Source organism: Colletotrichum fioriniae (genome assembly GCF_027942845.1).
Source record: "Colletotrichum fioriniae strain IMI 355084 chromosome Unknown scaffold_1, whole genome shotgun sequence".
NCBI classification, from domain to species: domain Eukaryota; kingdom Fungi; phylum Ascomycota; class Sordariomycetes; order Glomerellales; family Glomerellaceae; genus Colletotrichum; species Colletotrichum fioriniae.
Window position 1 is genome coordinate 5,477,980 of NW_027076837.1, and position 21,584 is coordinate 5,499,563.

At 53.7% G+C, this 21,584-nt stretch overlaps 7 protein-coding genes across 7 annotated transcripts; 5 read left to right on the forward strand and 2 right to left on the reverse strand.

The window, feature by feature from the left end:
- Positions 1-2,098: 2,098 nt before the first annotated feature.
- Positions 2,099-4,703, forward strand: N0V96_001413 (uncharacterized protein; the record flags this gene model as incomplete). The annotated part of the gene is made up of 3 exons (XM_053191948.1): positions 2,099-2,372; positions 2,505-4,060; positions 4,119-4,703. The coding sequence occupies 3 exons, from the start codon at positions 2,099-2,101 to the stop codon at positions 4,701-4,703; spliced, it is 2,415 nt and encodes an 804-aa protein (XP_053050556.1).
- Positions 4,704-5,163: 460 nt separating this feature from the next.
- N0V96_001414 (uncharacterized protein) lies at positions 5,164-5,763 on the forward strand (the record flags this gene model as incomplete). Its single annotated transcript, XM_053191947.1, has 1 exon — positions 5,164-5,763. The coding sequence occupies one exon, from the start codon at positions 5,164-5,166 to the stop codon at positions 5,761-5,763; it is 600 nt and encodes a 199-aa protein (XP_053050555.1).
- Positions 5,764-6,967: 1,204 nt separating this feature from the next.
- N0V96_001415 (uncharacterized protein) lies at positions 6,968-7,468 on the forward strand (the record flags this gene model as incomplete). The annotated part of the gene is made up of 1 exon (XM_053191946.1): positions 6,968-7,468. The coding sequence occupies one exon, from the start codon at positions 6,968-6,970 to the stop codon at positions 7,466-7,468; it is 501 nt and encodes a 166-aa protein (XP_053050554.1).
- Positions 7,469-8,286: 818 nt separating this feature from the next.
- Positions 8,287-9,602, forward strand: N0V96_001416 (uncharacterized protein; the record flags this gene model as incomplete). The annotated part of the gene is made up of 3 exons (XM_053191945.1): positions 8,287-8,578; positions 8,650-8,780; positions 8,838-9,602. The coding sequence occupies 3 exons, from the start codon at positions 8,287-8,289 to the stop codon at positions 9,600-9,602; spliced, it is 1,188 nt and encodes a 395-aa protein (XP_053050553.1).
- Positions 9,603-9,982: 380 nt separating this feature from the next.
- Positions 9,983-11,223, reverse strand: N0V96_001417 (uncharacterized protein; the record flags this gene model as incomplete). The annotated part of the gene is made up of 2 exons (XM_053191944.2): positions 9,983-10,847; positions 11,219-11,223. The coding sequence occupies 2 exons, from the start codon at positions 11,221-11,223 to the stop codon at positions 9,983-9,985; spliced, it is 870 nt and encodes a 289-aa protein (XP_053050552.2).
- Positions 11,224-14,568: 3,345 nt separating this feature from the next.
- Positions 14,569-15,198, forward strand: atl1 (Alkyltransferase-like protein 1; the record flags this gene model as incomplete). Its single annotated transcript, XM_053191943.1, has 3 exons — positions 14,569-14,683; positions 14,831-14,954; positions 15,054-15,198. The coding sequence occupies 3 exons, from the start codon at positions 14,569-14,571 to the stop codon at positions 15,196-15,198; spliced, it is 384 nt and encodes a 127-aa protein (XP_053050551.1).
- Positions 15,199-16,041: 843 nt separating this feature from the next.
- N0V96_001419 (uncharacterized protein) lies at positions 16,042-21,584 on the reverse strand (the record flags this gene model as incomplete). The annotated part of the gene is made up of 4 exons (XM_065756227.1): positions 16,042-16,617; positions 16,669-20,885; positions 20,978-21,301; positions 21,419-21,584. The coding sequence occupies 4 exons, from the start codon at positions 21,582-21,584 to the stop codon at positions 16,042-16,044; spliced, it is 5,283 nt and encodes a 1,760-aa protein (XP_065615467.1).

The following is a 21,584-nucleotide window of genomic DNA, read 5'->3' on the forward strand; positions in this document are numbered from 1 at the left end:
TCCCTTTGGAATCGGGAGGATCCTTTAACGCTGGTCTCATTTACGCCAAGAATGGCGTGCTCGACACCATCGTCCAATATGCTTCCCGTGACCCGTTCTTTTTTTCTCCAACACCACCCCCATGCATCCTCACCTCCCCCCATATCACACCCTTCACTTTCAGCCCCGGAGAGAAAACCAGAGAACAGATGGAACAGGGACCAGCCTTCCTGTTATCTTCTGGGGAGTGGTCCAGCCGTGTTTGTCATCCCTACGGGGGGTGAGAGAAAGGGTGGTAGAAAGGGTGGTGGAGGTGATGGTGGACAGAGCTCCCCCAAGAGAGTGGCATTGAATTGTCGATTTTCCCATCTCGGGTGTTCGGCAGGACATCTGGGTCACACACGACGTCGATTATGCTAGACACGGCATCGCAGACGAACCTGACAGCAGTAACCGACAAACCCGTCTGGCATTTAAGCTTAATGAGAGGAGCATCGACCCGGCATGCTGGGAAAATAGAAAGGAGAGAAAAGGCACGAGCAAGACCGTCGGTCCAGTGTAAGCCTGCATGTACTCAAGCAAGCCACTGAATATGAACTTATGTTACCCGCCGCATACCGCGAAGAAAGGCCAATTTAGTTCCCTTTTTTTTCTTCTCTTCTCGGCCGCAGTCTGCTAATAGCTTTTACACTACTCTTCACTACCGCCCGCCTTGTCCGGCCTTTCCAACGTCTCAAACATCCCGCGCGCTCGATGCCCTCACCGGTGGTCTGGAACGCCAGTAGTCAACCCTCTACCGATCAGCCCCAGTGCCACCTGCCGTGTCCTTCACCGGTCGATCCCTGATCAACGTGTAAGGCGCCGAAGAGGACGGAATGATCACACGGAGAGCCGATCTCAGCTTTCGAGTAGTCCGGGAGGCGAAGACATACATACATCCATTAACTGTTAGTACCAATATCCCAGTCGTGGTCTGCCGTGCGTGCGTATGTCTGCGTATGTTAGCCGCGCAGCAGGTAGCCCAGCTGCATATGGCACATGCCGAATCAAGGCCATTCCGGCGCGCAGTCACTTTGGGGACGGCGGACTTTGCTTTTTTGACAGCTCTCTTCCTCCTGCTTGCTGTCGCCCCCACGCGTCCAACCGAGAGAGTCAGCATCCCCGGTGGCCGGGCACGGGCGAGGGAGAAGCCATCGAATTGGGTTGGACTAATTAGCTCTGGTCAGGCAAGACAGTCGTCCGAGAGAGTGGTCGCACCAAAGGCTAGCATTCCACACCCCCGGCCTGGAGTGCATGTACGTATTTCCAACACGCGAAAGTACCTACAGAAAAACAGTCAGTCAGACATGCTCTTCCCACGAAAGAAGAGGACCCTTTATTAGCTCGGTCTAATATGCATACGGGGAGAGACTGGTGGTCCACCCCGCCATCCACCCCGTTTCCCCCAGTGCGGCCTGGGCCACCGCATATCAGAAAAAGCGATGCTACTTCAAAACATGTGGGCTGTCCCAAGGGACTGAATGCCTTCTCCAGAGACTTTCTGGATTTCCTCAAATTCATCAAGACGGAAGAAATCGAAATGAGAGGGAGTCTACATCCCATGCGACGCCATAGAGAATGATTATGTCGTCAGAAAATGGCTTTCAACTCCCACACCCCTACCCTTGGCGGCATGTGGGAGTGCAACATTCGCAGGGCTCCAATCGAAGGGCACCTTGGCGAGGCCTGGACGATCCGAAGCCACGCTTCTTGGCGACGCGGCCAAGCTTTGCTTCCAAGAGGGGGATAGCATCATCGTGGGCTCTTGTCAGTTTTTATTTATTTCTTGGGGGTGACTTGTGTTCCGCAGCATATAAGGTTCCCCGGTCCCGGACGTGCCCTTACACTTAATATGCCTCGTTCGTGTCGTCCCGTCTCCCGGTCCAGGTCAGAAACCTTATTAGTCGACTCGTTCACCTCCTCTTTTGAGATTTGGTGTTTTCTACCCCATTGATTCTTCGTCACCAAGTCCTGTCTACCCTTTACCAAGTGTTTCCTATATCTTGGGAAAACTACTTCGGATCAATCTTTCGGGATCATTACACACGGCAGACCGTCGCTTCCGGACGCGCCTTTCGCCATGTCGAGCAAGGTCGGAAGAACCTTGGCCAAGGGCCTTGGTATCGACGTCGATGCTCGGTACCGCAACGAGCCTACCGAGGCCGTCCAGTCCGCCGCTGCCTCATTCCGCTCTGTTGAGCAGTACGAGGAGAGGGAACCTACCGTCGCCGAGTTCTTGTACGAGCACCGGCCTACGGTTCACGGCGCCGTGAACTACATCAAGAGCTTGTTCCCCTTTTGGTCGTGGATCTTTCACTACAATGCTACCTGGCTTCTGGGAGACATCATTGCTGGTATGTTTCTCATGTAATGCCATTGGCTTTCGCTCAATGGACACACCGAATGAGCCCTTGTGATGACATTTCATTTGCCATATCATCTTAAATACCTCGCAACATCTTGACAGCTGACAATTTTGTGTAAAGGTGTCACTGTCGGCTTTGTCGTCATCCCTCAGGGCATGGCTTACGCCCTCCTCGCGCAATTGACCCCCGAATACGGTCTCTATACATCTTTCGTCGGCTTCATTCTCTACTGGGCCTTTGCAACCTCCAAGGACATCACAATCGGAACCGTCGCCGTCATGTCCCAACTCGTCGGCAATATCGTGCTCCGCGTCAAGGACTCTCACCCGCAATACGACGGCCCTCAAATCGCTCAAGCCCTGGCCGTTATCTCCGGTGCCGTCCTCCTGTTCATCGGTCTCGTCCGCCTAGGCTGGATCGTCGAGTTCATCCCGCTTGTGGCCATCACTTCCTTCATGACCGGTGCCGCCATCAGCATCGCAGCGGGCCAAGTCCCCGCCCTCCTCGGTCTGCAGGGCGTCAACACTCGCAACCCGACGTACGAGGTTATTATCGATTTCTTGAAAGCGCTGCCTACAGCCAGGCTCGATGCCGCCATGGGTCTCACGGCCTTGTTCTTGCTGTACTCTATCCGCTCGTTCTGCAACTTCATGTCGAACAAGCAGCCCCACCGCAAGAAGTTCTGGTTCTTCATGTCGACGCTCCGCATGGCCTTTGTCATCCTCTTGTACGTTCTAATCAGCTGGCTCGTTAACCGCCACGTCAACTGGGACGCCAAGAAGGCCAAGTTTAAGATTCTGGGCAAGGTCCCCAGTGGTTTCCAGCACACCGGCGCTCCCAAGATTGACACGGAGCTCCTGGGTGCCGTCGCCCCTGATTTGCCAGTAACCATCATCGTCCTAATCATTGAGCACATTGCCATCTCCAAGTCATTCGGAAGAGTCAATAACTACGTCATCAATCCCTCGCAGGAGCTTGTCGCCGTCGGCTTCACGAACCTCTTTGGACCCTTCCTCGGCGCCTACCCGGCCACCGGATCCTTCTCCCGTACTGCCATCAAGTCCAAGGCCGGTGTTCGCACTCCCCTCGCCGGTATCTTCACTGCCGTAATCGTGCTACTGGCCCTGTACGCCCTGACCTCCGTCTTCTTCTATATCCCCATGGCTACCCTCGCCGGTCTCATTATCCACGCGGTCGGTGACCTCATCACGCCGCCCAAGGTGGTGTACCAGTTCTGGGAGGTCTCGCCCCTCGAGGTCTTCATCTTCTTCGCCGGCGTTCTCCTGACCATCTTCACCAATATTGAGAACGGCATCTACCTAACCATGTGTGCCTCCGCCGCTCTCCTGTTGGTGCGTCTCGCAAAGGCAAAGGGCCATTTCCTCGGCCGCGTCAAGGTCTACCGCGCCACAAAGGACACCGCCGGCAAGGGCGTCCCGTTCAACGAGAGGGGCGAGGCTATCGATGTCCCTGCCCGCGAGAGCTACATCCCTCTCGAGAAGGATGATGGCTCGAACCCCAACATCGACGTTCAGACCCCTTACCCTGGTGTCTTTGTCTACCGATTCGGCGAGGGCTTCAACTACACCAATCAGGCGCACTACATGGACGCTCTAGTCGCCTATGTGCAGAAGCACGCCAGACGGACAATCCTCGATCGCTACGAGAAGCTTGGCGTAAGTTCACCTACCTACTGTACTCAGCTTGATAATTCATCTAACAATCACTCAACAGGACCGTCCCTGGAACGACCCCGGCCCGCGTCGTGGCGCCAAGATCGATCTCGACGACACCCGCCCCATCGTCCGCGCCATCATCCTAGACTGCTCTGCCGTCAACAACATCGACGTGACCTCGATTCAAGGCCTCATCGACGTCCGCAACGCACTAGACCACTACGCCGAGCCTGAGGTCGTCGAGTGGCACTTTGCCAACGTCAACAACCGCTGGACCCGCCGTGCCCTCGCCGCCGCCGGTTTCGGATTTCCCTCCGTCAAGGATGAGGGCAACTTTGGTCGGTGGAAGCCCATTTACAGCTTCGCGCCCGTCGACTCTGGATCGGGTCACGAGCCCCGAGTTACCTCGCAGCGCAGCCGGGACGAGGAGGAAGAGGACGTCATCTCTCCGACAAGCAAGGGTCACGACGGTGCTGCGAGGGTCGTGGGACGTGGCGATGGCAAGCTTGCTGCCGTGCAGGGTATGAATCGGCCATTCTTCCACATTGATGTTGCTGCGGCTGTGGAGAGTGCGATTTTGAATGCGGAGAGCAAGAGTGATGGGCAGAGATCGTCGGCTGAGTCGGTTCTCAAGAGCGGCTAGAGTTGATTAAGTGGCCATGATGTGCACATATGTTATGGTGCTTGATGAGGTGTAGTAATTGTTGTTCAAAGATTATAGATCCAGATACCATGTTGTGTTGTTGCATATACCGCTCTAGGGATTGGGCAGAGGGCCTGATTACATCTTCTAATTCAATCTTTTCCCTCATTCCCATCAGACGATACTGTCAATCGAGGTCTATGAGACTTGTGAAGCCTCCAAAGCTGCGTTTCAGGATTGTATCCGTGCGGATTCGCGTAGGGAGTTGGTCTGAAACGCGGCTGATGCATCTTGGCGTTCTGCCTTTGCTGTCGTCTCCAGCGTGCGCCAACTATTGATGGGACAGACTCCCGAGCGCAAGATTTGTCTTCAGTCTCTACAACTTCAATTGTCTTTCCTTGAGTGATTCACATCATATAACATGCGAATATCATCAAATCCCATCATACGAGCCGCCCTCATGGCGGTATGGCTCGCCTCCACAGCCCTCGCGATGCCTCAAGTTGTCGACCGCGATGATCCCCCACCCACCCCACCAGCGCCGCCGAAACCCATCGCGACGGCCGACCAAGTCGACATCACTCAACCAAACACCACCGCTCCTCCACCACAAGAACAGAAGCCGCCCGTCCCGATCACAGTCCGACTGTTCCCCAGCTCACCAGGCGTCAAGAACTGCCGCGGCGCGTCCTTTGTCGACATGGAGCTACCGCAGAACGCGTCGACGGAGCCGACGTTCACGACCAAGGATGGGCAATGCTATAACCTACCGGGTACGGCGCAGTGCGGCATCTTTATGGGAAACAAGGCGGACGGGTGCGAGGCCAAGCTGTTTCGCGGGGAGCGGTGCAGCGCATTTTCCAACGTGGCTGTTTTTCAGGACGAGCTGCGGCCCGTGGGTGGCTTCTTTGCGAGTATGAGCATCAAGTGCGGTGTCGTACCTATTGAGCCGAAGCCGTTGAGTTTGGGTGGCTTGGGCGGCAAGATGCAGAAGCCCGTTCAGGGGAAGGGCAAGAAGGCGAGGAGGGCGGTTGTGTCTGCGATACTCGACGATGACTAGACTCGCACGGAATAGGCGTTAAGGGTCTGGGACTTGAAGCGAAATTCCACCCCCGGTACAAGGGCCCGGGAGGTTTGCGGGAGTTGCGGCACGGAGACGCCGGCAATGACAGGATGGCATTAGCCGTTGACGAATAATGATAACGACACTTGACGACCATACGAGAGTTTTCATTCAGTGAAGCAGCCCCCGATTAGCTGTGGCCCTAGCCACCCTAGTAAACCTGCCAAAGCCAAGTTCCAATCAGTGTCGTTCTGGGTCTTATGACGCCGGACGTTAGACCAGGCAAATACCTGGTAGGACGACAGTGGTCGGTTTCTCGGCTCATCAGGCCCAATTCACGTCTGACTGGCTCGATGCCTCGGGGCCGTCATGCTGGTGGCGACCAAAAACATGGACCGTCGTGCCAGAGGGAGGATCAAACAGGAGGGGGCCACAGCCGGACCACATCGTCCACAATCTTCTGTTGTGGTTGATTGGTCTGTGCTTGGGGAAGGAGAATTGTGAGACACCCTGCTTGGCGATCATGGACTCTTAGTATGGCCCCGTTTGCTGAGCTTATTCTCTCGATGGTCGCATTGTAGACTGGAGACTATGGAAACTCTCTGTTCTCGAACTCAAGTTTTGCAAAAGAGAGAAGAATTTCGCAAAAGGATTCAACGGCTTTGAACGTGCTCAATCATATACGAAGAAATAAGCTAGCCGCGGCGTCCCAAGTCTCTGGCGTGGCTTTCACCCAAGACACCAGACCGTCTGATCTGAGATCCCAAATGTGTCATCTCGTCTCAGACGCTCCAGCCCCTTGCACTGACAAGAACACCCTCCTACCGAGTGTCCCCCCTCCCACTGCTCCCCTCTATGTCAATTATGGCACATATAACGACACAGACTTCCTGGATCCCTCTCTTTTCAGTTGCCTGCTGCCACTCTCCCCTCATTTTGGACCGAGTCATCCTTCTTTTTTCTCTCTCTTCTTTTCTTTTGGGGTTGTATTCCTTCACTTCTCAGTGGCCGGCCACTTTTAAACTTTTGGGTTGTCATTGAACTTTATCGGCTGGTTTCTGTCGCAGTCTTTTCAGTTAAACTTGAAGCTCTCTCGACAACACCCTTGCTTACCTTTCATAATACAACATCATCTATTCTCCCATCTCGCCTCTCGTTTAAGCTCGACATCAAAGCGAAAAAAGTGTCACCGCAAGCCAAGATGCAGCACTCAATCTTCACCAACCTCTTCCTGGCGGTCTCCCTCATGAGCACCTCCACCTTCGGCAAAGCAATCGAGGTTCCAGCCCCGGGCCCCGCCGTCGTCGTCCGCCAGACAAACCCCACGACGCCCGCCCAGTCGACCATCATGTCGTGCGGCGAGTACTCCCGCATCGCCAACCTCTCCACCGTCGGCGCAAACAGCACCTACCGCGCCACCTTCTTCGAGGCCTCGCCCAACGGGAACCAGTTCAACGCCGAGGTCCTCGACACCGCCATCCTCAAGCTGCCGACCGCCATCATGGACCGCGCGCTGAACGAGGCCTGCGGGAACCTGACGGCGCTGGCGATCCAGGAGGCTGCGAACAACTTCTCGATCCGCACCGTGTTGCAGTTTTCAAACATCCCGCCTGCTGAGCCGCTTGATACCTCTACACACATCATCTTTGTCTGTGCCGGTGCGTTGTTCTTCATGAGTGGAATCTGGGTGGCCATGCCGTGAGAGAAGTCGTCTCGATGTGGTGCTGGGGGGGTTGATGAGGGAGTTGATGGGGAAGATGGAGGCAAGGAGAGGGAGAGAGTGGGAGAGAGGACCGATGTTCAAATCACCCGGATTCTACAGACCTAATGCATCCTACCTGAACCCAGCTTTGAAATGTGGATTTGCTCTGAGTCGGAATGGGACTTGAGAGATATGCTTAGCGCGGTATTGAACATGAATGCGATTACGATACCCAATTGAAGTCACTTACTTACCTTGGCCGCTGTATCGACCCATGAAATGATCAGACTTCATTTCGGTGATTTTGTCGCCTAGCTATTCAACCTCGCCTCGTATTGAAAAGTCGAGCGGGCAGGCGGATGGAGTCGATCTGGTTCTTCAATGTCTGACGAGCTGGATGAACGTATCTAGACAAGGTTCCGCCTCGATCGTCATGATATTGATGGAGATTGAAGTGTTGCCGTGCTCCCCGGTCCCACGGATTGCACAAAATTTATAAAACGGATCTTGCAACGCCCGACGGCCTGCACACTAGATATAACTAATTTCTAGCTACTCTGAAAACTCACTATGAATCATCATGGCTCAGTATAACGCGCGACTCTCATTGGTCGTTAACGTACTAGTAAATTGGCTTTGACCCTGAATGATCTAGGCAGGCACGTGCATCGATCGCTCCTGCCAGTCCAAGGAATTTGATGCCGCTTTTAAGCACTACACGTACAGTATATATCGAGCTCTTCCTTGTTCTACCTTGGACGTCCTCTTTCATTCGACTTCCAATTCTCTATGCAACTGACAACCACAACATTTGGAGAATGTCAGAATCAAACCACGCCATCGTCTTTGGCGCTTCTGGCCTGCTCGGCTGGGCGACTGTCGAGCAGCTGCTCTGCAACTACCCCTCCGAGGGCTCCTTTGAGAATGTCACGGCTGTGATGAACCGACCGCTATCAGAATCCGACTCTTTCTGGCCACCTGTGTCACCCACTAGACCCAGATTACAAATTGCTTCTGGTGTCAATCTTACTGGGACGCTGGAAGACCTGACTTCGCAGCTCAAGGGCAAAGTCGATGGAATCGAGGGCATCACCCATGTTTTCTATTTCGGTGAGAACCGTTCCCTGTCATGAATTGTCCTCGAGTGGAAGGCGCTACTAAACTTTCGATCCCTGTTACAGTCTTCAATCAGGGCGATGGGGACGATGTTGCCGAGTGCAAAACCAACTGTGGCATGATGCAGACGGTTGTTGATGCAGTAACCACGTTGTCGACGAAAATCAAAGCATTCGTCTACTCTGGCGGGACCCGAGTAAGTGTTCCCCATCGCCAATCATGTTAAGTCTCTAGGCTGACAGCCATCACGCAGGGCTATGGGATCTACACACCTGGCGGAACCTTCAAGCCCCCCTTGGAGGAATCAATGGCCGACAACCTCCCCCAAGACTACGCAAAGACCGTTGCCTACCCCTGGTGGCGTAAGATCCTCGCAAAGGCAAGCGACGGCAAACCCTGGACCTGGTCAGAAGTATGCCCAGACGCAGTAGTCGGATTCTCCCCAAATGGATCTGGTTTCTCGTTAGCACTCCACTGGGCGCAGTACCTGTCCCTTTACGCCTGCAACCACGGTGTGAGCAAGAACTCCAGGTCCAATGTTGAAGTTCCGTTCCCTGGAAACCAGGTGGGGTACACCAGCCTTTGCACTCCCGTCTCTTCTCGGACTCTCGGTCGCATCGCCATCCACGCCTCACTTCATGGGGGCAAGTGCGGCGGAAAGGTCATTAACATGGCCGATAGAGAGCAGCCTACCACGTTTAGTGACCTCTGGCCATCGATCGCTGATTGGTTCGGATTGGTTGGCGTTGGGCCGAGGGAGAACGACAATCCAGAGAAGCCCGGGGAGTACGTCAAGAAACATAAGCAGATATTCGGAGAACAGGGCTGTGGCAGGGCTGTCACTGCTGGCGTTGGGGGTGGAAGTGTCCAGCTTGATAGTGTCGGTTACTGGCTGTCCTTTGACCGACAGCTTAGCTTGCAGAGGCTGAGGTCTGTGGGATTCGTCGAAGAGAGAGATCCGATTGAGGGCTGGCTGGAGGCATTTAAGAAGTTTAGAGAAGCGGGTATCATTTTGTAACAATACTTAAATTGAAGCAGAAAACACTTCGACTTGCAGTTGCGATGCCAAAGATAAACGGCGCCCACTTGGTTGTGCTGGCCTCATGGAACTCAAAATGACCATACGGTGTCCTCTCAAATTCATTGAGGTAGAAGATGTTCAGAATTTCATCAGAAAGCTGAGATGGATTGAATTATTAAAATCATAACACCAATCCATCGCAAAGATTACGCTTAGCTGAATCTGTCATGAAAGAGCTGGGTGCATCAACATCCCGAGGCCTTTGGGCCCACATCCAATTACCTTCACCTTTTTTGCCCTGCACACGTTCTATCAGTCCCAAAGTCTTACGATAACTTTCTACAGTGGCCTGTGACTTCGCTTCTTTGAGTCAGAGTTTACTCCTTCCCCAACAGCCACCGCATCCCCTTCATCGTATTCGGTCCCAGCTCCGCAGGTTGGTCATGAGGAGCAAAGATAGTCCAGCCCTGATGCCCCCAGTCGGGATAGCTATCAACTCTCGACTCAACCCCATTATCCTTCAAAATCTTTGCGTAAATCAACCCATCATCCCTCAGTGGGTCTCGATCGCCAACCTGTATATAAGCCTTGGGTGATTTTGGGATGGCCTCAGGGTCGTTGAACGGCGAATACCATGGCGACTTGATCTCCGCCTGCAACGCCTTCGACACATCGTTGATGACAGCGGTAGTGAAGGTCGGGCTCCATTCAGCGTTGGTCTCGCGGGAAACCCACTCCTTGGCGTACTTGTCCGGTACAATCTCCTCGACAAGTAAGAACGGGATGCCCAGAAGCGTGCCGGTAATCCCCAGTCCCTCGACACCAGACCTCTGGCTGACAACCGAAGCAATGTTCGCGCCAGCAGACCACCCGCCAACGACAAAGCCTTTGCTAATATCCGCGCCGAATCGACTAGCATTCTTCGATAGCCAGACTGCCGTCTCCCATCCGTCCTTGACGGACCTGGGAAACTTGTTCTCAGGCGCGAGACGGTAAGTCGCGTTGACCACCACAGCGCCGAACTCGAGCGCGAATTCCCGCGCGGGGCGGGTCGTCGGCTCGACGCCGGCAACGATGAAACCGCCACCTGGCCAGAGGAGGATGAGAGGCCGGTCCGCGTTTGACTCGTCTACGCCGCGCGGGCGGACGACTTGGAGATCAATTTTGTAGCCATCGGGGAGAGTCGCGACGTCGCGGAACTCCTCAAGGGACTTGTCAAGTGGAGGGAGAGCTGCGAGGAGGCTTTGGAGGAGTTGAGGTCGTGTTTCCCTTGACTTTATGAAGGATTCCATGATTGAAACTTCCGGTGGACTTTGATGAGCGAGATAAGTCTGAGACTCGGAGTTGTGTAGTTGAACAGGCCAGCGAAATGGGGTATTGGAAGAGGACGTTTCGGCTTTCTTCAACGATTTCTCGTACCCAGTATCCGAGTCGTACCGCCCCCGCCCCCAGGGATGTGGATCCGGGGAGAAGTCAAGTTGGAAACGCGGGGCATCGGGCCAAGTCCGGCGTCGGCAATGCGACGTCGGAGGTCTCTGAGGGCATTTGAGTGGTTCAAGTAGTCACGACGGGTCCGTCGACGGGGTATTCTGCACCGAAACCGAAGTTTGCACGACATGGTGACGCGGCAATAGCCACCTCGGGATCCGGGAATATGGCTTGTCAAATCTACATGTACGCTCTACATGGATCTGTCATTTTCTCTAAGTCTGCTGCGCATTGCCATAGAATACTGCAGTCCCATCACATGAAGTAGAAAGCTTACCACCCAGCAATGGACCTCCTTCCGGCGGTCAATGATAAGAAGATCGGTCACTGTCGTCACGCACGCGTCTATGACACGTTACCAGCCAAATTTGCTCGATAGATGGTCTTGGACAATTTTGTAGTATGAAGGAAGCCTTCTCGTCTTTCTGCGAAAACAACTTCATGATAATTAAGTGATACCACAGGCATAAGAGAAAGCACGATCTCATGCTCAACCGCCCATCACAACGCATGGAAGATACCCGTCTTGTCGAGCCAGGCGGACGCAGCAAGTCAGGCAAGCTGAACTTTGAAGGACACCAAGGTTAGCTGTTGCACTCTTGTCGATGCCCCTCGCCCACCTAGCCACTTCGTCGAGCATTAACCCGCAAACAAGGAGTTGCTCGAGTTTGTTTCCACGTAAAGCGAATATCACCACTTGTGTGGCATCTCGTTGGCAGAGAGACGCAATATGGAAACCATTGAGCACTATATCCTGATCGTTTTCCACAGTATACGAAGCGTCTTTCTGGTGATTGCATTTAGGAATAGCCCAGCGGTAGAAGAGCTGAGAAATGCAAAGTTGGAATGATGCCGCTACTGGTCTCGATGTTTTTCCGATCAAGTTCAGTCGGATAGAAACCATTTGCTCATGGACACCCACATCCATGGCAATACCGCTATCCGGGGGTCTTTAGCACGGATCCAACAGGGTCTGTCCGGCCAACGAGACAGGCTCCGCGATCTCGTCGACGAGACCAATGGTTTTGTCCAAGACAGGGCGCGTCCACTGCCAGATGTCGCCACGGAGGGGCATTGGCTCTTCCATGATGACGTTGCGGAAACTTCCAGCCATAGACGCCCGACCAGATTGAATGCGGAACAACCTCCCACATTCGTCAAAGCACTCCTTTTCCATTATGCATGCGTAGTTTATGGTGAATTCTCTTCCCGAAATCCCAAGGATGGAGTAGGACTCTCCTATCCTGGCAGGCGCACCGGCTTTTCCTAGCCATTCAAATTCGTAGTCACAACAGATAAGTTCCCCAAGATGATCGAACAAATCTCTGTGTGTTGCCGTTCTATGCACGGCGTCGAATAGATTTGTATCGTCGACCATGATGAGGTTTTGGCTCCAGAACGTCATAGTATCGCCTGCGATCACTCTTTCCTGTACTCTGACCTCGGAGGCGTTAAATTTGCAAAACATGAGTGCTAGAGCCGTGATCGCAAAGCAGTGGATCATTCTCCCGACTGTCCTGCAGAGGCAAGGGCGAGAATGCATGCCCTCTTCCCAGTCGAATTCTTTCTTCCAACTGAAGCGATCTTGATGAACATGACAGCTATTGACCAAAATGATCAGATCCTCGACGGGAAGGAACCTGAGTCCTTGGTATTCTATCCTGGCTTGCTGTATACTTGGTGGAGACCCAAGCTCGAGACTGTATTTTGGCCTTTGTGGTACGGTTTGTTGGCCAGCGCCGATATTCATCGAGATCAGGACCTCCTCCAATGCTCTCGCACCCTGAAAACGATCATTAACAGAATGAAACTGAGAGCTGTTGAACAGAAAAGAGTCCGAATGAAGCTGGATCCTCATCCTTTCCATTAGGAAGTAGGAAAGGGTTCGGATTGTTCTTCGAATGGAAGCCGCAGTATTCTGATCGATCTCTGGTCGTCGGAGGATTTGCGCCTCGAGAGCTTCTCCAAGCAGATAATCGAGCATCAGAGGGTTTTGGATCTTCTCTTCGTGACCCTTTTGCACCCTCAGTCCGCCGGTATTTGAGAATGGGTAAAGCGCAGATTGAACAGAAGGTTCGTCATCAAGCTGGAAGAGACAATGTCCATGGTCGCCGCCGCTCGCCCAAACAACTTTTCGGTTGAGGCGAACTTCAACAGACATCCCGAGAATATGGCTTGCAAAAGCTGGAAGCCATGATCCGCGCGTCTTGAGCGCCATATAATCTCTTTGGTTTCTCTGGGATGTGTGAATGAGCTGCTTGATAGCCCCGGCCAGAGATGCCGCACCCCCCACATCTTTTAGTTGCATGAGCAGACGTGCAGTTCTGCTAGATTCTCCTTCGCGTGGAAACTCTTTGCCATCGTGCCTAATCACTCTCTCTGCAAGATTCGTGATATGCTGGAGAACCTTTGAAAAGCCCAGACCTTGGGTGAAAGGAGCCAAATAGCCAACTAATCCCTTGAGTACATCGACACTCGGCAGCGTATCGGCCTCCAGCCCATGGATCGCCATGACCTCGGACAAGCATTGAGCAGCAGCAAAGGCCTGGCATCCCGTCGCAAGCGTACCCATTAGAATTATGGCATTCGTTCCAGCAACTGTCCGAGCCAGGTCCGCTACTGGTGGCGAGTGGCCCCATCCAATGCTGAGGGCTTTTGAAAGAACAGAATGATATGAGTAATCGGCCGGTCAAGACATGTCCCATCGAGGCCGTAGCCACAACGTCAGCTTGTAGGCTGAAGCCTGCTTGATCGGACATACTATTTTGCAGTCTGCTACGTGACCTTGGCCCGGGGTTTTCGGAGTTCTTTGGGGGCTAGATACAGAATCATGGGAAGGACTGTGGACTTCCTGGCAAAGACGGGGAATCGAGATGTCGCTCGGATAAGTTTGAACAGCGTTTATCTCGAGTTGTTGCCGGCAAAGTCCACTGATATGGGCTCTGGACTCTTATTGAACGACACGGCATGGAGCATTTGAAAAGAGGGGTCAGATAGAATCGGGCTTACCTGAGCTGAAAGACGGCAGGATAATCTGCTGCGATGGCTTGTCTTGGTGCGTCGCGGTGGATCATGTAATTGGTCCATAATATGCGCGAGGACTTACCAAAGTATCGTCTTTGGTGTCTTTGGGAGGTATTGACACCACGTAAAACAGTTTAAGCAAAAAATCAGGTGACCATAGCTTCGAAATCAAATCTGAGAATTCGCTGTTGACTTTTCTTGGTATCGTCTGACGCGCGATGAAGTTGCAAATCCGAGAAGCGCTCGGAAAGCAGAGTCCGAGGCAAGCATCTTCTAGCCAATCACACCAAGACATCCCTACACTAACCCATCGTAATTGTTAGTAGTAACTTCACGTCCAGCACAACACCAACCAATCTTCACCAACTCATCGCCCTCGCTCACTACCACCACCCCGATTCTCAACATCAACCCCCCGATCTCCACAATCCGTCAGCAATCTTTCAAAACCATGGCTCGCACAGAAGAGGCGGAAGCATTCTTCCACGCAGTCTACACCGCAGTCCAAGAGATCCCCGTCGGCAAAGTAACAACCTACGGCCACATCGCCAGGCTCGTCGGAACCCGTGAGTCCCTTCCTCACTCCGCCCCTCCACCCCATCCCTCTCATTCATCCCCGGAATCTCATCTCATCAAATCTCACCCCTCTCACGATTACACGCATCATATATGACATTCACGATGAACATCCACCAGCTAACAACCCCCCAAAGCCGAACGCCCCCGTCAAGTAGGCATCTGCCTCAAACACCTCCCCACAGACCCAACATCCCGCTTCAACAACGAAAACGTCCCATGGCAGCGCGTCATCAACGCCAAAGGAACCATTTCGCCACGGTACATCCACCTCACCCACCCACTCCTACACCTCCATATTCACACTCGCACTCACACTCACGTACACACACGCAGCTAACATCAAATCCCCGCACTTAGCTCCCAACCCTCGGGCGCCCGAAACCAAGCCGAAGCTCTCCAAGCCGAAGACGTCGAAGTCTCGCGGACGGCAATGGGCGAGTTCACGGTCGACTTTAGTTCCTACGGCTGGTTTCCCGATGTCCTCCCCTCTGAAGAAGAATGAAGGCGGGGCACAGTCAAGATGATGAACCCGAGGGATGTCTCGACATGGAGAGTCCAAAATGTCACAGGGCAGCAACCTGTCTTGACAATCATCAACGCAAAGGCACGGCAGAGGCACGGCAAGAGGCGAGACACGTGAAATACTGAACTTCCAAACCACTTTTTATTCAACCGACGGCATTCCAGCGGGCACCAAACTAGCAATAGCCAAGGTGTCTAGTACCCCCCTCGTCTCGTCTCTCAAGACCTCCTTTGAGTAACCAGGCAGCCAAAGGCAGCCAGCCCAGCCTCGCAAACGCCTCAAGAGACCGCCACCAAACGCAAACCGGTCCGCCTCCAACCCATCACCGTCCCATCCACCATCCTTCCCTCGTGCCGTCATTAGTGCACGACGTCGGTCTTGCTATTCGTAAAACAAATGTTATGTAAGAGAAATAATTAGAATAGAAACAAAGAGAAGTGAAGGGATGGATGGTGCATATCGTATGAGCAAAGTCGCGTAGTGGTATTGAAAAAAAAAAGGAGTGGTCCATCATCAATACCCTCCCAGAAGAATAACGCACGTACGAGCCACCAGTATGAGAAACTCCTGCCCAATTTTTCTGGGTTTCGCCATGCGTAAGGGGAATCATCTTTGGCCAGCATGGAAAATGCCGCAAACGCAAAATACAATATGGCGCGAGGGGTAGTGTAAACGGCAAAATCGAAAATCAAGAGAACGCCCTAGCACGCCGAAATTTTTTTTTTCAAAACCCCGGCCCAATCGACGTCGATGATGCGAGACAGGTCAATCCAATCGGACTCGGTCCCTCCGAGGTGCGAGGTTCCAGCAACAAGGCCTCAACTAGAAGCAGTTGAGGGAACCCTTCTTCTTCTTCTTGGACAGTGCATTCATGCGCTCTTCAAGAAGACGCTGCTGTGCCTCGGCAGCCTGGCGCTTCTTGCGTTCCTCCTCAACAGCATGCAAGCTCCAGCGGTTGTCGGCTTGCGGCGTAGGCGCGGGACGGTCCTTGAGCTCCTTGACCTCGGACTCCAACTCTACGCAGCGCTTGCGCCAAGCATCGCTGTCGGCCTTGACCTTGTTCGACTGGCGCTCGAGATCGGTGAGAGCCTCCTCCAGAGTCTGGGTGAGTTGCTTCTCGGCCTGCAGATGTTTCTCGATGGTGCGGATGCGAGCCTCCTGGTCTTCTTGGATTTGGTTGGCGGAGCCCATGTTGTCTTTGCTGCCAGGTCGACCTGCTTGAGTGGGTGTGCTTGGCACCGTGCCATTGGGGCCGGACGACGCGCCGGGCAGCGGTGGCAAGGGGATGGCCGGCGGCGGAGAGGGCAGAGATGCAACAGAGGCGCTCTTTCGCAGCGGCGAGCTAATCGAGTTGGATCTTTGGACTTGGCCAGAAGCCGACGCTTCGTCAATCTTGGCCTGTACTACGTTAGCAATTGAAAAAGACCGAGCTACTTGAATGGCACATACCTGGAGGGCCGCGTATTCGGCCTTGAGTGAATCAAGCTCACTTTCGGCCTTGAACTTGGCAGCCTGGGCTTCCTCAATCTGTGAGTTGCGCTCTGTCTGCAGCGTGGACAGGCGGTTGTTGGTCATTTGGACCTGATCAAAGTTGCTCTGTAGCTGATCCTCGAGCTCCTCCACAAGGCGAGAGTTCTTCTTGTTCCGGCTCTGCAGGTCTGAAATCTTCTTACGAATAGCAGACAGCTGATCGGGGAGAGGAGCAGGGCTCTTCAGAGGCTCGCCCTCCGCAGTAAGGAGATCGGTCAGCGTCGATTTGGCCTGCTCAAGTTCCTTGACCAGGTTGTCGTTAACGGTCGACAACTCGGCAACCTGCTTCTCAGCTGCGCTCGACTTCTTCTGCTCCTCGCCCAAGGCCTTCTGGTCGGCAATTAAGTCGTCGATACGCTCTGTGATCTTCTCGATGCTGACATCCAGACCAAGAGCGAACGCAACTTGGGTGGCGACCTTCATGAGATCTTCCCGGGCGTCATTAAGCTCGCATTCGAGGGCTCTGACATTTTCCGCATGCTCGTTGAGTAAGACTGCGACCTGCTCCTCGTATCCCTTCTGCTCCATCTGCTTCATTTCCTCAAGCTCCTTTGCGTGGTTCTCCTGAAGCAGCTTCATACCATCTTGATGCGTCTTCAGGGCCTGCTCGTGGGCCGTAATCTGGTTCTCCAGGTTCGTGATGAGACTTTGCTGCGTCTTAGCCTGTGTCTCATGCAAGTTGCGGGCCCTGATAACGTCCTCCAGCTCCGTCTTGGTGGCAGCATGCGCTGCTTCCAGTTCGGATACCTTGCTAGAGTTGGTTGTGATGGCAACCTTGTGCTCGTCGATCTCGTCGCGAAGTGACTTGACCAGCGTCTCGTGCTTCTCCTCGATTTCCTTGACTTCTTCAGCACTCCGAGCAGTGGAGTGGGCAGAGGCCTGCGTGTTCAGCGCTACAATTTCAGTTTCGAGCTCTTCAATTGTCTTCTTCATTTTTGTCTCCGTCTCTTGCAAGGTGTCGAGGGCAGTCTGGTGCTTCGTCTCCCATGCCGTGAGTTCGGCTTGTAGTTCGATGATCTTCTTGTCGTTCTCCTCTGTGGTCTGCAAAGATCTTGACTCGGTGTTGGTGACTTCGGTCGATGCCATGGGGATGTCGGCAACGGCACCGGCCGCGGCAGTCGCAACCAAGGTCTCGGTAGTACCTTCAGGAGCATCCCTCACAGCAGTGCGCAATGTTTCGAGCTCGGCCATAAGCTTCTTCTCAGTGGCTTCGTGGGTTTCTCTCATTTCTGCCATCTGTTTCTCGTTGGCCTCGAGTTGGTTCTTCAGGGTGGAGATCATCGACATGTCCATCGGAGACGCTTGCAAACTAGATCGCTCGCGAGTGAGCCCAGAAATTAGAGCCATCTTGGTTTCCATCTCTTTCTTTGCGGACGCAATGTCAGCCTCGAGCTCCTGAATGCGCTCCGAGCGAGCATGCAGCTCATGCATAGCGGCGTTGAGGTTAAGCTCAAAGTTTTGCATAACATCAGGCTGGCCTTCGAAATTGTCTGCGGCAATGTTGCGGAGCGACGCAAAAGATCGATGAGCGCGGTCGATAATCATAACATTTTGGCTGGATTTGCGGCGAATGACGGGTTGACCAGTTCGTGGTGACGACGCCTCCAATGCCTTTGCTTGGGCAACTTCAGTCTTGAGCTCCTCCAGCATATCAAGGGCTTCGTGGTGCTTCTGTTCAAGCTGTGTGTACTTCTCGGCAAGCTCTTTCTCGGCATCTTCCTTCTCGGCAGCAAGAGTCTTGAACCTCTCAACCTCCGTCGCCAGGAGATCCTGGTGCATGAGATCCTCCGTTGACAAATGTTCGGAACTCGACTCGGGCTTTGCAGTCACTGCCGTCTCGGCGTCAGACGGATCAATCGTGGCAGGCGACTCCAACGCCGATGAAAGCTCTGATGAAAGCGACCGTGATGAAAATTGGCCGCCGTCTTTAAGATCACTCGACCTGGCGTCGGAGAAGAACGAGGGTGGTCGGGTGAGGTTCGGAGAAGTGACAGACATCATAGAGTCTCGGACCTTGCGTTCGGGGTGGCGAGACTCGTCGATGGTGTCCTGAAGCTCTGCCAAGGTGCGTAGGGCTTCCTCGTACTTGGAGTGCAGAAGGTCGTATTCATTGACCGTGGTCTCATGCTCTACCCGCAAGTCGATGAGCTCCTGGGTGACGTTCTCCAGCTTGTCGTGCACAAATTTGGACTGAGCAGGGCTGTGAGGGGGGTAGTCGTTGAGATCAGCCTGAAGGTTCTCCTTCGCATCAGGTGTCACAACATTGGTGCCATTTTCAATGTGATCGCCGTTTTGAACGGGACCTGTTGCCTCAGCTGCCGCCGCAGCTTCTTCTTCGGCATTCTCAGGAATGATATCATTCTGGCTCATGCGGATAACACGCGACTGGGACTGGCTACGACTGTGGTCAGCAATCTGGCGCGCAACACCGTTCGATGCTTCGGCAGTTGGCTCTGGAACTTTGCTGTCGCCCTGAATATGGTCCAGCTCGTGGAGCAGAGAGTCCAGCTTTCCGAGACTTCGCTGGCGTTCAATCACCTGCTCTAGTCGATCAATCTCACGCTGCATCAGCTCTGCATCCTGGTCGGCCTCGGCGAGTCGCTCCTCCAAGGTAGAAATGTAGTCCTCGCAAGAGGCTTCATTCTCTCTGATCCGCGAGATCTCCTTGCGAAGTTCCACAATGATCGTCGTGTTCTTTTCCTCCCCAGAGGTGTGGCCGTCCAGCTTATTCTCCAGGTCGTGGAGGTAATTTTCCGTACTCGCTTCCCTATCCATGAGTTTTTGTAAACGTGCCTGTAGCTGTGTGTTGATGGTCTCAATGTACGTGCACTTGGTCTCTTTTTCTAGCAGATTTGCCTCGGTATTGGCGAGTGTGCCGCGCGTGCTGGATAGCGATTGCTCAAGAGTTTGAATGGTCTTCTCGTACTCGAGCACGACTTGTTCGACTGCAGCAGCGAACGAGTTTGATCGATTTAGTCTTTCTGTGGCCGTGTCGCCCATGGACTCCTCGTGTTGATTGTTTTCGGCAGCTTCGTTATCGCGGGCCTTGGCCATCTCAGCAATAAGCTTCGCGTGACGTTGACTCAGGGTCGTGTAGTTTTCTTGGACGTCCAGAAGCTGATTTTGCAGTTCGCTTTCACGTTCATTTTGTCGCTCAGACCGCTCGCCCGTGGAGGCGATGCGCCTCTCGCCCCCGCCTCGCTCCGCGCTGCGGACTTGCTCGCGCAGGAAGGCAACCTCCGCCTTCAGACGATCAATGATGGCCTGTTTGTCACCCTCCTCCACCTGCTGAATCCGTGGCTTACTTTGGATGGCTCGGGCCCTCTGTGCATATTGGACGGTGTTTAACGTTTCGCTGAGATGGAACTCGGCAGGTGTCACGCAGGCAATCATGTACGTGATGGCATTTCCACCGAGCGAGTCTTGGAGGAGACGGGTGAGTTTAGAGTCGCGATAAGAGACGTGCGACCCGGCCTGTCGTGATGAAAGCTGTGAAATGACTTTTCCAAGCGCAGCCAGGCCAGCGTTGATGGAAATACCTTCCTTGGCACGCTCGCCCTGTGCGCCAGTGTTTTTCAGCCGCTCACTACCTGCCAGATCGACGAAATGGAGCTTGCTGTCTGTGGTAACCCAGGTCTCGGATCCCGTCATAGCTTCGATGGGCACGGAGAAACGCTTGTCGGCCCCATTTGAGCCCTGCAGGCCGCTCTTCCGCTGCACCAAGTTGAGACTGAACACGGCGTGGGACCGGGAAGACCTGGCGTTAATGGCCGTCGCATCTGTCTGTCGGAGGGTCGAGCCGAAATTCAATGCATTCATGAGATCCTCCACGGAGTTAATTTCAACCTGTCGCAGGCCGGTCAGGATGATGTTGCCCTTGACATCTTCACGAATTGTGACGTTGCCACGCTCATGTTGTGGAACGTGGTCCGGAAGAAGCAGATCGCGCAGTTGCTCGTTGTAAATTTCGAGGTATGTCGCTTTTAAAGACCATGTCCTGTCCGCTGCTGAGGTCGACGATGGTTGGGCGGAGTATCTATGTGGTGCTCTTAGCTGAGACATGGAGCCACGATTCGCTTGTTTCTTCGGGCCGTCGAGCTTTTCGAACAAAGCCGTCGCCGCTCGGGGAATAACGCCTAGAAGAACATTGTCAGCTTGTGAGATTGTAGAAGCCGGAGAGCTTCGCAGATAACCGAGTAGCACGGTAACACAACGCAGTGTAACTAACCCATCACCTCGAGGTCGTCCTGATCGATAGGACCTGACGTGCCCATCGTGTACGACTTTCCAGCGCCAGACTGGCCATACGCCAACAGCGATACATTGTAGCCCTGGATGAAAGCGCCGACGCAATCCTGCAAGTAGTCCCAAATGCCTTCTTGTTCAACATCGGAGCCAAAAACGCGATCAAATACGAATAGTTTCCTTCCTTGTGGTGAGTCGATCGCTAAGCTCGTATTCGATGTCACCTGAGCCATTGATCTTTGAAATCGTTGAGGAATTAATTCGTAGCCTGGATCTGTGGGTTTCAGAGGCGGTCGAACACGCACAGCTACGTAGAAAGAGAACGAGGTTAGTGGTGTGATGATACACCGGCATGAAAGGGGAGGTGCCGCGCGATTCTCAGACAAGCGACGAACGGCACCGGAAATGGGAATTGCGCACTTACCAACTTTGACGGCCGTCCGGGAGTCTTCGTCGGAGGCTTTGCTTCCACCGCCATGTTTGCTCGTCATGCTCAGACGGCTGTTGCTCCGTGGTGATGGTCGCACCATTGCGCTCAGCGGTCTTTGGGGTAGATGATTCCCAGGGGAGGCCGGCGGTGAGCTGGCCAT